Source organism: Drosophila eugracilis, unplaced genomic scaffold (genome assembly GCF_018153835.1).
Source record: "Drosophila eugracilis isolate 14026-0451.02 unplaced genomic scaffold, ASM1815383v1 contig_124, whole genome shotgun sequence".
Classification (NCBI taxonomy): domain Eukaryota; kingdom Metazoa; phylum Arthropoda; class Insecta; order Diptera; family Drosophilidae; genus Drosophila; species Drosophila eugracilis.
In genome coordinates, this window is record NW_024572029.1 from 40,089 (window position 1) to 52,840 (window position 12,752).

At 40.6% G+C, this 12,752-nt stretch overlaps 2 protein-coding genes across 2 annotated transcripts; both read left to right on the plus strand.

Annotated features, from left to right (window-relative positions):
- The first annotated feature begins 904 nt into the window (after positions 1 to 904).
- LOC108118364 lies at positions 905 to 9,698 on the plus strand. Its single transcript, XM_017231033.2, has 6 exons — positions 905 to 1,241; positions 3,179 to 3,414; positions 3,469 to 4,742; positions 4,808 to 4,952; positions 5,023 to 5,376; positions 6,994 to 9,698. The coding sequence occupies exons 2-6, from the start codon at positions 3,226 to 3,228 to the stop codon at positions 7,378 to 7,380; spliced, it is 2,349 nt and encodes a 782-aa protein (XP_017086522.2). The 5' UTR covers positions 905 to 1,241; positions 3,179 to 3,225; the 3' UTR covers positions 7,381 to 9,698.
- Positions 9,699 to 10,111: 413 nt separating this feature from the next.
- On the plus strand, positions 10,112 to 12,453 carry LOC108118362 (doublesex- and mab-3-related transcription factor 2). The gene is made up of 2 exons (XM_017231031.1): positions 10,112 to 10,743; positions 11,546 to 12,453. Exons 1-2 carry the CDS (start codon positions 10,263 to 10,265, stop codon positions 11,866 to 11,868), a joined length of 804 nt encoding a protein of 267 aa, XP_017086520.1. The 5' UTR covers positions 10,112 to 10,262; the 3' UTR covers positions 11,869 to 12,453.
- Positions 12,454 to 12,752: the final 299 nt, after the last annotated feature.

A 12,752-nucleotide genomic window follows, 5' to 3' on the forward strand; every position in this document is an offset into this window, starting at 1 on the left:
TAGGGAGTGCAGTAACATTGAGTAAGGTCAAACTGTTCTACAGCTTTCGATCCACAGAACCTTCCCCAACGTTTGCAGTGAGGAGAAACGGCTAACATCACGGGGCACCACACGAAGTTTCGCTGTTATTGAGTTAACATGGCTTAAGGTACGGTTACAGCGTGTTAACATAGCCAGGGGATGCTGTACGATAGCATTATCAGCGAGTGTACCTAGTCAACACGAAGCCGGTTGTGTCTAACAGCTCTTTCCGAATGCATTGTTCAGGTACTGGTATAACGGTAAAGCTATATTTTATTTGCCTTCCATGCTGGGCTTTCCCCTGCTTTAGCAATGGAATGTGAAAGAGATGCGAAGGGTGGAAGCACGTGACACGAGCTAACTGGAAAATATCTAAGAAATATTATATATTTTTTAAATATTTGTTTTGCGGTTTAATATTAAATAAAAGTTTTTAATATTTTACATTTAAATGATTAAATATTGTTACCAAATTTATAGATGATAATATTTTTCACTTTCTTGTAGGAAAAATAAGACTTAAAATAAAAGTTAAAGATTAGTAAAGAAGTTTGTAGGTATTTTCTTATGAAATATATTCATAATTACATTATAAATTTCCATAAAATTACTTTACTTTTTCGTATATAATATTATTTAATATAAAAACTAGGTTCATTTCTCAATAAAAAGCTCACCTTTGCTAGTCCTCATCACTCATTTATGGCTAATTTATAGCCTTTTCCACCACATTTACAGCCTTTCCTACCTATTTTATAGCACTTTGTTGAGTTTTGGCTTAGCAATATAATTATAGCTTCTCTGCCATAATTATCCTTTATAGCAGAACTTGTCCCAGCTAAGACAAATCCATAAATCAAGACAAAGTCCCAAAATAGGACAAAGTAAAGCTTCTGATTGAGACCAAAAACCAGGAAAATAGGACAAAAGCACAGCTTAAAGTTTCTAAAACCAATTTGAAAGATGAAAAAAAAAGTGAAAAGTGGCGAAAGTGGACCAAAGTTGTTGCTGTTTTGCCAGCTTTCGCCCAGTTGGCCGCGAGTTTTGGCACCGAACGGTCTACGAAAATGAGCGAATTTTCCGGTCGCACTTCCGCTTCCTGCTCTTCCACTTTCCGCAGCTCAGCCATTTGTTGTTATTGTTATTTTTATTGTTAAATCAAAGTGATCGAAAACTTGTTGTTAAACAGAGTGGCCAAATGAAAAATCTTCTTAAATAAGGTAAGAAATTGCTTCTTGTTTTTGGTTTGGAAAATGGCAAATGGGAAAATCCAAATGAACTGCGATTTTGTGTGTCTCTGTGTGCGAGAGTGTGTGTGTGTGTGTCTGTGTGTTGCTCTAGATTTTTGGCCTTTTATCTTGGTCCTCCAATCTCTCCTGCCTTTTCCTCATTTCTGATTACTTTGACTTTCGCCCGCTTTTCACTTTTCATTTCACAGGGAAAACTTTTTGATTTCTGCTCTTTTGTTTTTCTTTCTTTATTATTTTTCTGCTTTTTTCCTGTTTTCTTTTTTTTTTGAAAGAAATGGGCTAAGGGCTACAGTTGTCTCTCGCTGACGTGACTAACGTGGATTTTGTTCATCGTTTGTCCTATTTTTGAGGCCGCAAAAAGAGGTCATCTCTGGCTAATTCGAGCTGACACTTTTTTAGGCTCAATAACTATATATATAGTATATATACTATATAGTAGATATCGGTAGATGTGCGTAAGAGTGCGGCTGTGTGAGTGTGGCTGTGCACCTGCTGCAACAAAAGACAGAGCAAAGGCAGTGGAATGACCTCGCAGTAGGTTAATGAAAAGTGGCACTTCTGCTGGCTGCTGTTGCTGCTGCTGCTGCTGCCTCTTGGCCCGGCTGAAAGTCCTACTAAGCCACGGCGATGTGCGACCAAACTTGCCACTACACTGGCCAAATATTTTAATGGCCAATTACGAAGGAAATTACCCGTAATTTCAGAGAATATTATGGCATTTTATTGCATTGAAAGGCAGAGGTTTGGTGTACCCTTTGTGGTTGGCATTCCTGGGAAAGTCTTGACATTTTCTTTAGCTTGTTTGTTTTACAAACTTGAACTTCCCTTAGAATAATGAATTTCCTTTAAGAGTTTCCTATTTCCCTACTTAGCTCTGCCTTAAAAGAGTATTTTCTTTCAGTGCCTAGCAAGAGTGTGAACGCCCAATTAAGCGCTCTTTACACACTTTAATCACAGGGTGTGCCCTTACCACTTGCGCAGGTTTGTCTGCTTTCCGTGGCCAGAATCTCTCATTACAGGGTATTTAATGGGCCACCCTCGACTTGCTGCTACTTTAATGTAATGCACTTATGCCGAGGCATATAATTAAGCCGATTTAATGGCCAGCTCAATGAACTGGATGCGATGCACTAGCTGGAATTACCGAGCAGATTAATGCGAGCAGAAAATGAGGGAAATAAATAACATGGCTTAGGGAATACAGTCCGGCTTGGCTGGGATAAACGTGTGTTTCCAAGGATATTTCAAGGATAACTATAATCGTATTAAAACTAAAAGCAAACTTAGTTCTTACCCAGTTCTTTGTTCGCTTTAAAGACTGTCAACTGTTTAATCCGTTTTAAGTAGCAAAATTCCAAGTTACCTAAGCTCTTTTGAGTGAGCTGACGACGTCAGCCCGAAGCGGATGATAACGCTGTGGTGATAAAGAGTTTCGGCAGCCTGTCAACAGAATGATCCATTGTCATGTCATATGGTGGAAGGGCCGCCTCCTCGTTCTCCCTTTGAAGTGGCAATGCTGCGTCTTTGGTTACAAATTCAATTGAAAAACTGTCAAAGTTTGTGATTGAGAACGAGAACGAGCACCTGTCCACGCCCCTAAAGTACATAGTATATGCACACGCCCCCGCCATCGCCATGATGAGGCAAATTGCTGAGTGTAAAACGATGCGAGATGAAAGTGTTTTCCAAATCTCTAAAATACCCAAAAAAAAACCCCCCACCGCCGCCTACTCACCTCTCCCATTGTCATCATTTTCCGATGAAAACATTTGGGTTTTATTTTCGTTTTTTGAGGAGAAGATAAACGGTGGCAAGATGAGTCACTGTTTGCCAGGGAAAATTGAGAAATGCAACTTGATTGATAGTGATTTCTGATGTTAGCCACGATCTTCCTTCACTTTCATCAGCTTGAAAGGAGAGATGAATCTGAATTGGTAGTAAGACACGGCTGGCTATGATGAGCTTCACCATTACCCTGGCGCTACTGCTCCTGGCAGTTCTCATCCTGGGCATCCTGTTCGCCTGTCATTGCCTTGGTCCAAGGGCCGCCAACTGGATGCGGATGCGATCCAGCAAAGAGGAGAAGATCGGACTGTCCAACCACAAGCAGAAGCTCTTCCATGCTAATGGTTATATGGCCAGTGTAAGTACAGAAAATTATATCATTATAATATTATTAATATATATACACTTACAGATCCAATCTGGCTCCGAGTTCCTGCTGAGCACCAGTGGCAGTTTCAAGCGCTTCGATACCATCGACAAGGAGGACTACAATCGCTCCCAGCAGACGGCGCAGACGCATTTGCTCTTGATGAACGGTGGCGGTGCGACTTCAATAACCGGATCATCTAGCGGCCTGGAGGCCACTACACCTATGTGGACCCTTCCCCATTCGAATATTATTATTCCGCCGCCGCCCAATCGACCGGCGCCGACTCCATTTGGTGCCGCAAATGCCGCTAAGACGGTGACCTTCTCTTTTAGCCAAGTGAACGAGGTCAACACGCCGGGTGAGATGGTGACTCCCATTGATCAGGAGCGTCGTTCCTGTTTGCGGATGAATGGTGGATCTGGTAATGGTCATGGTATTCTGCCACAGCCATTGGAGGCACCACCTCCGCCACGGCTCACCACTTCAGTGTCGGTGAACATGTCAGGCACAGCCATACCCAGACCGATTGCCAAGCGACAGGTGTCCCTGCAGCAGGGCATCAATGGAGGTGGTCAGGTGGAGAAGCCAAAGCTGGAGAATGAAAGGAAACCTCCCGCCTTGAAGCGTAGAAACTCCAGCACAAATCCTTTCCTTTGCGAATCCACGGAACAGATTCCCAGTAATCCTCCATCCGATCCCTTGAATGCTGCTGTTGTTTCCCTACAAAGCACCACGATCTCTGAAAGTCCAAGTCCTCCTATTACCACTGCCCCAAAAGCTCCGATTACAGCTCCCCCAACTGCCCCGGCTGCTAAGGAAACTCCAACCACCCATCACAATGGCAATCCCTTTGTGGAAACCCAAAGCCTGTCCAGCAGATTGCTGAAACTCCACAACACCACGAATCCTTTCACTGGTCTCTCTCAGCGTGTCAAGGGTCCGCATCTATTGCAAAAGACCATCTCCGAGGATTATCTCTTCAGGAAAATAGGTGTCCATAGTCCGTTGGTCAATGGCAATGGATCGGGATCGGGTTCTGGCCATGTCAACGGGAATGGCAATGGAACTTGGTCATTCGGAAGATCTTTACTACGACAGGATTCCACTTTGAGTCTGGGTTTGGGTAGAAGGAATAGCTCACAGGTATCACTGGATTCTGGTTCGGGTTCGGCTGCCGGTTCAGTGGAGGGAATCAATCTGGAAAGAGCCACCTCCTGTGATTCTGTGACCTCGGATTCCACGATATTCTTGGATCAACTGGATCAGCCCTACACCCAGATAACCGGATATCTATGCGTTGGCCTTAACTATGACCAGTAAGTAAAATGTTTTTTGATTTTAAGATCCTATATTTAACATATTTATTGCACTTTCTGTAAAGGAACAGCATTAGCAATGAGGGCATGGAGCTGACTGTTAGTGTCCTGGAGGCCAAGGGACTGCTGTGTCCTTTCGCCGTGGAATCGCTGGACACTTTTGTGCGCATCTACTTGGTGCCAGATCATCCCGGAGCCATGCAAACTAAGGTGGGAGAAATTTATTAATAGCTTTTCATGAAATTTTCACATTTTCTTACATTTTTCCCATGGACTCCAGGTGGTCAAGGCTGCCCTGACACCCAACTACAACGAAAGCTTCAATTTCTGGCTGCAGAAGCGACAGGCGCGTCACTCCTTGTGGTTTCATCTGTACCATAATGGCCCAGCGCACACGCTGATTGGAGAGGCGGAGATGGAGATAGGGGAGATGCCAAGACCCATCACCACATGGATACCACTTTCGGATTCCCGCAAATGCAACGCCCGTTGGGGTGAACTGATGTTCTCGCTTAGCTACTTGCCCACGGCGGAACGTCTAACCATTGTGGTGGTCAAGGCCAGGAATCTCAAGCTGGATGGAGAGCAACCAGCTCCAGAGTCCTCGGAATCGGTGCACAGCATCTTCGTCAAGGTGAGTGCTTTTAGCGAAGAATTTTTGACAGAGCTGTACAAAAAATTTAAAACTTGGATCATTCTTGATTTTACCCCAAAGCCATAGTATTTGGCATATAACTTGGTTAATAATGCTAAGTGATGACTGCACGGCAAACTTAACTTAACTTATTCTTAAATTATCCACATTACATTGGCGGCATGCAAGCCGTTTGCAAGGTCTGCGGATTTTGGGCCAAATATGCCCCTCGGCTTATACAGTAAAAATAAAAAAAGTTTCCCACCTACCTTGATTTCCCAAAAAAAATCCATGATGCACTGCTTCCTCCATGGAGGCCATGTCCAGGTACCACCACTACATTCAGAGTCCAGAATATGGATTCCCAACAAAGTCCATGATGCACTGCATCCTCCATGGAGGCCATATCCAGGTGACACTACCACATCCAGAGTCCAGAATATGGATTCCCAACAAAGTCCATGATGCACTGCATCCTCCATGGAGGCCATGTCCAGGTCCCACCAATCTGATAGGTAGCACCATCGGGCCACTTGGAGGCACTTGGAAGCACTGAAAGCACACAAACACACACACACAAAAATGACGTGACTAATTTTTCACCGGCCAACAGCGCTCTAGTCACAACATTTCTGCTAGAACTACTTGGGAATTATAAGTACCGCGGAGAGCAAAAAATTTCAGTTAACTTGGAATTACCTATCTTGATGTTAACTAGTCGTTAACATTTGAAAGTTAACTGATAAAACTCTTTTTTTTCGATTGATTTTTTAATTTTTCATATGTTAATGTTGAAAATTTTTACTGGTTTTTGAGAAAACGTTAAAATTTGAATTAATTTAATATTTTTCTACATAAAAATTTGTAAAAATGTTTAAGATTTTTCAAGTTTTGGGTATCGGAAGGGCTTACTTTCCTGAATTATTTGTTGCCATTAACTTAAGCCTTACATGGTAGCTCATAGACGCGGGAACTATGTTGGGTTTTCTTCAGATTAAGCTGTATATCGACTATAAAAAGTCAATGTTAGGAAGTTAATCCTCTTTTTGGTTTATTACCAATTACGACTTGGACGCCATCCGTTGTAGACTCTTTTAGCCAGAAATGACAAAGTTGTTATTGGTTAATTGGTTATTGGTTATTATTGAAAGTCAATTTCTGACCCAGTTTCGCAAACAAAGAGATGATGTTACCCTTATGAAAAATGCAACTCGACTAGAGCCGATTTTCCCGTTTCGAAAGGAAAGTATTTTGCTAATAACTTGGCCAAAAACGGTCCAAATATTGAAAGTAATACCGCGCTGAGTTTGTTTTCTTATTCTTATCAAAACCGCATGCACAGTTTGAAATGTCAAATTTTTGTCGTTTTTCCCTTATCAAAAATGCGATTTTTGGGTTCTCCTAAATTTCCCTCAAAGTGACAGCATTTTTCTCATAACGAAGCCAAAAATGGTCGGAATATGGAATGTAATGCCTCGTTAAGATCGTAATTTAATTCATTGTAGATCTGCAATCAAAGTTAAACGAGTACATTTTTGGACAATAATATATTATGTTACTTAACTCTTACAAAAAATGATCATCGGTTCATCACCACGTTTTCTATCTCGTCAACAGGTCTACCTGATGGACAACGATCGCAAGGTGCTGAAGAAGCGCACCTCGCTAAAGCGCAAGGATCGCAGTCCGATCTTCAATGAGTCGATGATCTTCAGTGTGCCGCCACCCAGTCTGACCACTACTCAACTCCGGGTGACTGTATTCGGAGTGACAGCAAAGGGGGTGACCCCCTTGGGACACATCGTGGCTGGCAGCTGTGCGGTTGGCAAAGGATTACGTCATTGGCACCAGATGCTCTCGTCGCTAAGGAAACCCGTGGCCATGTGGCATGTCCTACGGCGGGCGGTCAATCAGCCGATTTTTACGGGCGGCGCCGAGGCGGTGGTGGCTGCCATGCAAAACACTCTGCAGCGGTCCACCGCCAAGCGGAACAGCATCGTCTAAAGTGGAGATCAAAAGACGATCATAGGATACACAAGCGGCAATGTCGGCATCGTCGGCTTACATCAATTGCGAAATTTTCCGCATCGCTGGCACTAAATTTGATGCCATTTAGTTGGAAAAACCCCTTTTTCGAAAGAGATACCTTATTGAAAGAAAATCAAAAAGAAAACACACAGAAAACCTTGTGGAAAATTGCATTTACCACACTCTAGCCATGAGACTTTCTTACTTTTCTACTGCTTACCAAGAACACAACCAGAAGTATTATTATATAGAGCCATGTAATCTAAAAACCCGCACCAAAGGACAAACGAGCCTATTAACTAGTTATATATATATATACATATGTATATATATATATATATACTATATATACCAATATTGTCGCGCACTAATTGTTATGTAAAGATTTTTATTGATACGAGTATATCTGGTATGTCTGGTAGATAATGCAGCCTCGATCTGAGAGAGTCACACTTGAAAATTGTTATAAATTTGTCGCATACAGCAAGGGAAATAATTGTATTTTAGGATTTATTGGAGGCTTTCTAAAGCTTATAGATCCTGGAGATAGATTTACTGGGATATTTTAATATACTTTAAATAGTTTTAAGTTTTTTTATAGATTTATTTTATGTTTTAGTGAAACTTTTAGAGCAAAAACCATTACCAAAAAGTTGATTTCCTTCAAAAACGAACTCCTAAAACTTATCTTAAGTTTATAAACTATATTTTAATCTTTCTTTAAACTCATCTTAAGAAATATGTTAGAGTAAGACCCTTAAAAGGTCATGTTTATCTTACTCGTTTACATTTCAGTACTCAAATTATTTTCATATTCGAAGATCATCTGCCACTTGAGATCTCAAATTTCCCATTTTACTATTCCTCAGTGTAAGTTTACGTTGAAAGAAAACCCAAAAGGATATCAGAGAGAAAGCAAAGTAATTACAATTATTTCGCGAGCTGTATGATATAGTTTAGCGACCAGTGAGCCTGTTATATTAAAAAAAACTCTATAGATAGATCGTCGGTTTGGCAATCAATCGTTGTTGAATTTGTAACCCAGTCGAAGTCGAAAATCGATAGGCGGTTTGAGCCCTTTAAGCATTGTGATATGATGATAAAATAGCAAATGAAATGAATTCAGAGTGTCGTATCGATCGATGGTAATCAAAGTATTTACGATAGTTGCAATCCTTAGCCAAGATATATATATATCTATGTCTGTGTACTATATTATATAATTATAATAATTATATATATATTATATATATAATGTATTTGTACTTTTGTGATTTCCGTTCGTTCGAATTTTTGTAGAGCCGCGTGTTTTTTGTAATTAGATTTAGTTGGTTTAAGGATCAAAAACTTTTTAATGGGGAAATATATACACACACACACACACACAGACACAGACACTTACACACATATAGATTTCCATTTAGAGAGCGTTTTTTAAACAGTAAAGGACAATAACTTTGCAAGCATTTATAATTATAATTACATTTATCAAACTATAATTAACAGTTCATTGTTGGACCCCGACCCCAGACCCCAGTTACAAGATTACCAATAACCAGTTTGTCCACTGGATTCGTTATAGTTTACTATATATAATAGATTGCACTCGAATTGAATGACTAGTCCAGTCCTTTCCTAAACTTGCACCTGTATTCTGACCAAAACAAATCGAATCAAAAACCTGGCACACTCTTAGCTGAAGCTTTAATCTATGTACTCCTCTTAATAGTCATCTTTTTAAAGTCACACTTACTAAAATGATTATATACTATATATGACAGAGGGGACAGTGCGTTTCACAATTGTATAGGCGGAGTGAGATGATATTTATTCGGTTTGAGAAACTGAAGTTTTCCATTCTAACATTTCGATTACATATCCTAATTAAGAGCTGGCTGACCTTGACAATCGCCTCAAGTTGGACATTATTTTTCACAGATTTTCAAGTAAATACAAATTGTGAAACGAACTGTTCCAGAAAATATATATATATATATATATATCTATATATACAAATACATATATAAAGAAGGCATTTAAAAGGCATCAAATGGAAAGTCCTTCCCCAAAAAAAAACAAAAAAAACTAACTTACTTAGTATATAAACCGCTGAGAATTTTTTTTTTCTTTTTTTACATACTATTAGCTAATGAAATGATAAAGCTAAACTCGTGTTGAATTTGTATTTATACGGAAATATATGTATGTACTTGCTATATAAGAAAAAATGCTACAAATTGTTATACAAGTAAACCAAAAATTGAGTCAAATATATGAATAAAGATATTAAAGGAAGACGGCCAGAAATCAATATGCACTTTGACGAAATACAGAGTCCAAACAAAGATGTTTCAGATGGGGATAAGTACAGTGGAAGTTCGTTAAGTTTAACTGGAAGAGATCTAAAGAATTATGAAGTCTTTTTCTTAAAGTTTTTTTGAGGGGAAGCCTCTTTATATATTATTTTAAATAGTTCTTAAAACTTAAAAAATATATATTAAATATTACCCACATTTCATGTCCCTTCTACAGAGATCATCCTGTAGCAGAATGTATCTTTCGTTTGCTGATGCGAGACATCTGTGCCGCCATTGGATATTCTATATTTAGAGCCAGCGATTAGCAGCCAATGGCAGACGAGGGCCCGTTACCGATCCCTATCCCTCGGCTACATGGAGACTAGCAGACTAGCAGACTAGCAGACTCTACCTCGGATCCCCTGGGATTTTGGGTTAAACAAGAACAAAAACCACTTGACGCTGCCAGACTGTCTGACGGCGACAAGTAGCTGCTGCGGTTGCCAGTGTTTAAATGTTCGCGCCCCGGTCCGTATCCTTTTAGTCGATCAGCAAGTCGAGATGAGCAAGGACGCGAGTATCAGGATTAGCCAGCGGGAGCGACGTCTCTTAAGGACGCCCAAGTGTGCCAGGTGTCGTAATCATGGTGTTATTTCCTGTGTCAAAGGTCACAAGCGACTTTGTCGCTGGCGTGAATGTTGCTGTCCCAATTGCCAATTGGTTGTGGATCGCCAGCGAGTTATGGCCGCCCAGGTGGCTCTGCGCCGTCAGCAAACCATGGAGGCCCTAGAGGCTACCACGTCATCTTCATCGAAGTCATCAGCTATGCCGTCTGTGAATGTTACCTCCAGTAGCGAGGGTGAGGATTCTTTAACCTCCACTTCACCACCGCCAGTGCAGTCCCAGCTACATCCTCCATCATTCGTTAACACCACATCTTCATCCGTCACGCGACAGGCCCTGATGGCCCAAAAGAGGATCTACAAGCAGAGATTACGCAGTTTGCAGCAGTCTACACTGCATATCACGGCTGCCATGGAAGGTTAGTAGTTAGGACTAAGATCCATCTTTGAATCTCTACAAAATAGGGAAATAATTTTTAGAATATTTAAAAAGAGAAGTTTCGGGAAAAGTTGCTTTACCATTATATTTCCAAATCAAACATAGAATTTCCAATTTGGAAGTTACTGAAGAGGTCATAAAAAACTATATAGATAGTCCAGCTGAAATGATAAGTAGACCCTCCCCCAACTCCCAGAGTTTTCCATACGGTGCCAGACTGTCTGGCCCGTTCGTAATCGGAGATCCTCACCCGTCTCCGTCGACTTTTCTCCTCTGCCCATGGACTTGGACGTGGACAGGAAATGACTGATGCCCAACAACACTGGCACACTGGCAACAATAACAATAGCAATTATTCGACTGACGAAAAACAATTGAAATCGGATGCCTCGAAGTGTGCGTGTGTGTGTGTGTGTATGCACATTTTCCAATCACTTGAGGGAGTCTCGCATTCGGTAAACTGAGACGCGACCAAAACGGAAAAACCTCTTCGGGAAGAAAAAGAAAAATAGTAAAATAGTAAAATGTGGCAACAGCAATTGACTTCTTTTGGGTTTTCCATCTGGTTTCCGTATAAGTGGTGATCCCAAAAGAAAATATCAAAAACCAAACGGTGCCAGGCTGTCTGGCCTTAGGAGTCGCGTGTCTCGGATTACCCAATAATAAATGGGTTCAATTTGTAGTGCCCATTCATAACGAATCGCGGCAATTTGTAGTGATAACGCCCCGTACCGTAACTCTCACTAATTTTGGATATATTACCTTTTCATCCTTTCTTACAGAATACAAGCAGCGCTTTCCCACGTTCAGTTCGCCATTGATGGAGCGCATGCGCAAACGACGGGCGTTCGCCGATCCGGAACTGAACCATGTCATGGAGGCGACACTGGGCGGCAACGCTTTGTACTTTGCCACCGTTGCCGCCGCCGCGGTCCATCAGGAGCAGCAGATTTATCACCAAGTCTCGCCGACGATACCGCTTACTATAACGCCCACAAATCATATGATGAGCACGCCCATTGCTACACCTCCGCCATCCTCTGTCTCCGCAAAGAAGCCCAAGCTGAGCTTCTCCATTGAGTCCATTATGGGCATCAGCACGTAGTCGACGGTTATGGGAGGGTCTACCTCTTACACCTTTCCCTATCCAAAAGATATTCTCTGTATATAGCTCTAGAATTAGAAGACCTTTTTTTGACTAGCATTAAGTTTCGAGTGAAATAAAACATTGGAAAAATATAGTTTATTATTGGAAAATATATAGTTTGCTATGGGAAGAAAATGTATCCTAATGAAATGTGGACTAACAGGTCCAAAACTGCGGGGTTTTAAAGTCTCCATAAGAATTTGATTCTGATTTGTGATCTTAAAACCTTCCACTACATTCTATAAATTCAAGTAGGCTTCATTTTACAATGACTTATTTCATTTAATTTAACATTATATTAGAAATTCCTGACTGGATCGACACTACAAGTAGTCGAAAATATAGAAATTGAAGATAGAAGGACCTGACATTGGAGGGCTCTTCCTCAATGGAATCCTATGGCTGCAGGGCATAAACGTGGAACACGCAGATGGAGCTCTAGATCTTAAAGTGCTAACTCTTTTAATACTGTTAAATTCATAACAAAATCTTTATTTTTGCAAAATCATACAAGAATTTTGGCAGAGGTGATAAAAAGAAAAGGTGAGTAAAAATTGATATAAGCTTACGATATTATTTGCGTATTATAAATATAGATATTTGAACTATTAGTGTTAAGAAAAAACAAATATAAATCTTTAAAAAATATTTACGAATATTTTCATAAATTGTAACCATATGATCATCTCAAATAAGACCCATTTAAATGACTTCCGTTATTCACAAAATACTTCAAGAGCTTTCCGATGTTGCCAACTTGTAAATGCTTATCGATCTATCGTCGTGTATCGAAAGTTTAAATGCCAGGGCTGCAGGCGTGATATTTTTTCAAAAACTTAATC

What these genes read in the sequence shown, in the direction of transcription:
- LOC108118364 (XM_017231033.2), top strand. Translation starts at nt 3,226, where the DNA reads ATGATGAGCTTCACCATTACCCTGGCGCTACTGCTCCTGGCAGTTCTC. An exon ending in GTTGGCCTTAACTATGACCA is followed by an intron (nt 4,743 to 4,807) that starts GTAAGTAAAATG and finishes CTTTCTGTAAAG; the next exon opens with GAACAGCATTAGCAATGAGG. An exon ending in CCGGAGCCATGCAAACTAAG is followed by an intron (nt 4,953 to 5,022) that starts GTGGGAGAAATT and finishes CATGGACTCCAG; the next exon opens with GTGGTCAAGGCTGCCCTGAC.
- LOC108118362 (XM_017231031.1), top strand. Translation starts at nt 10,263, where the DNA reads ATGAGCAAGGACGCGAGTATCAGGATTAGCCAGCGGGAGCGACGTCTC. An exon ending in TATCACGGCTGCCATGGAAG is followed by an intron (nt 10,744 to 11,545) that starts GTTAGTAGTTAG and finishes CCTTTCTTACAG; the next exon opens with AATACAAGCAGCGCTTTCCC.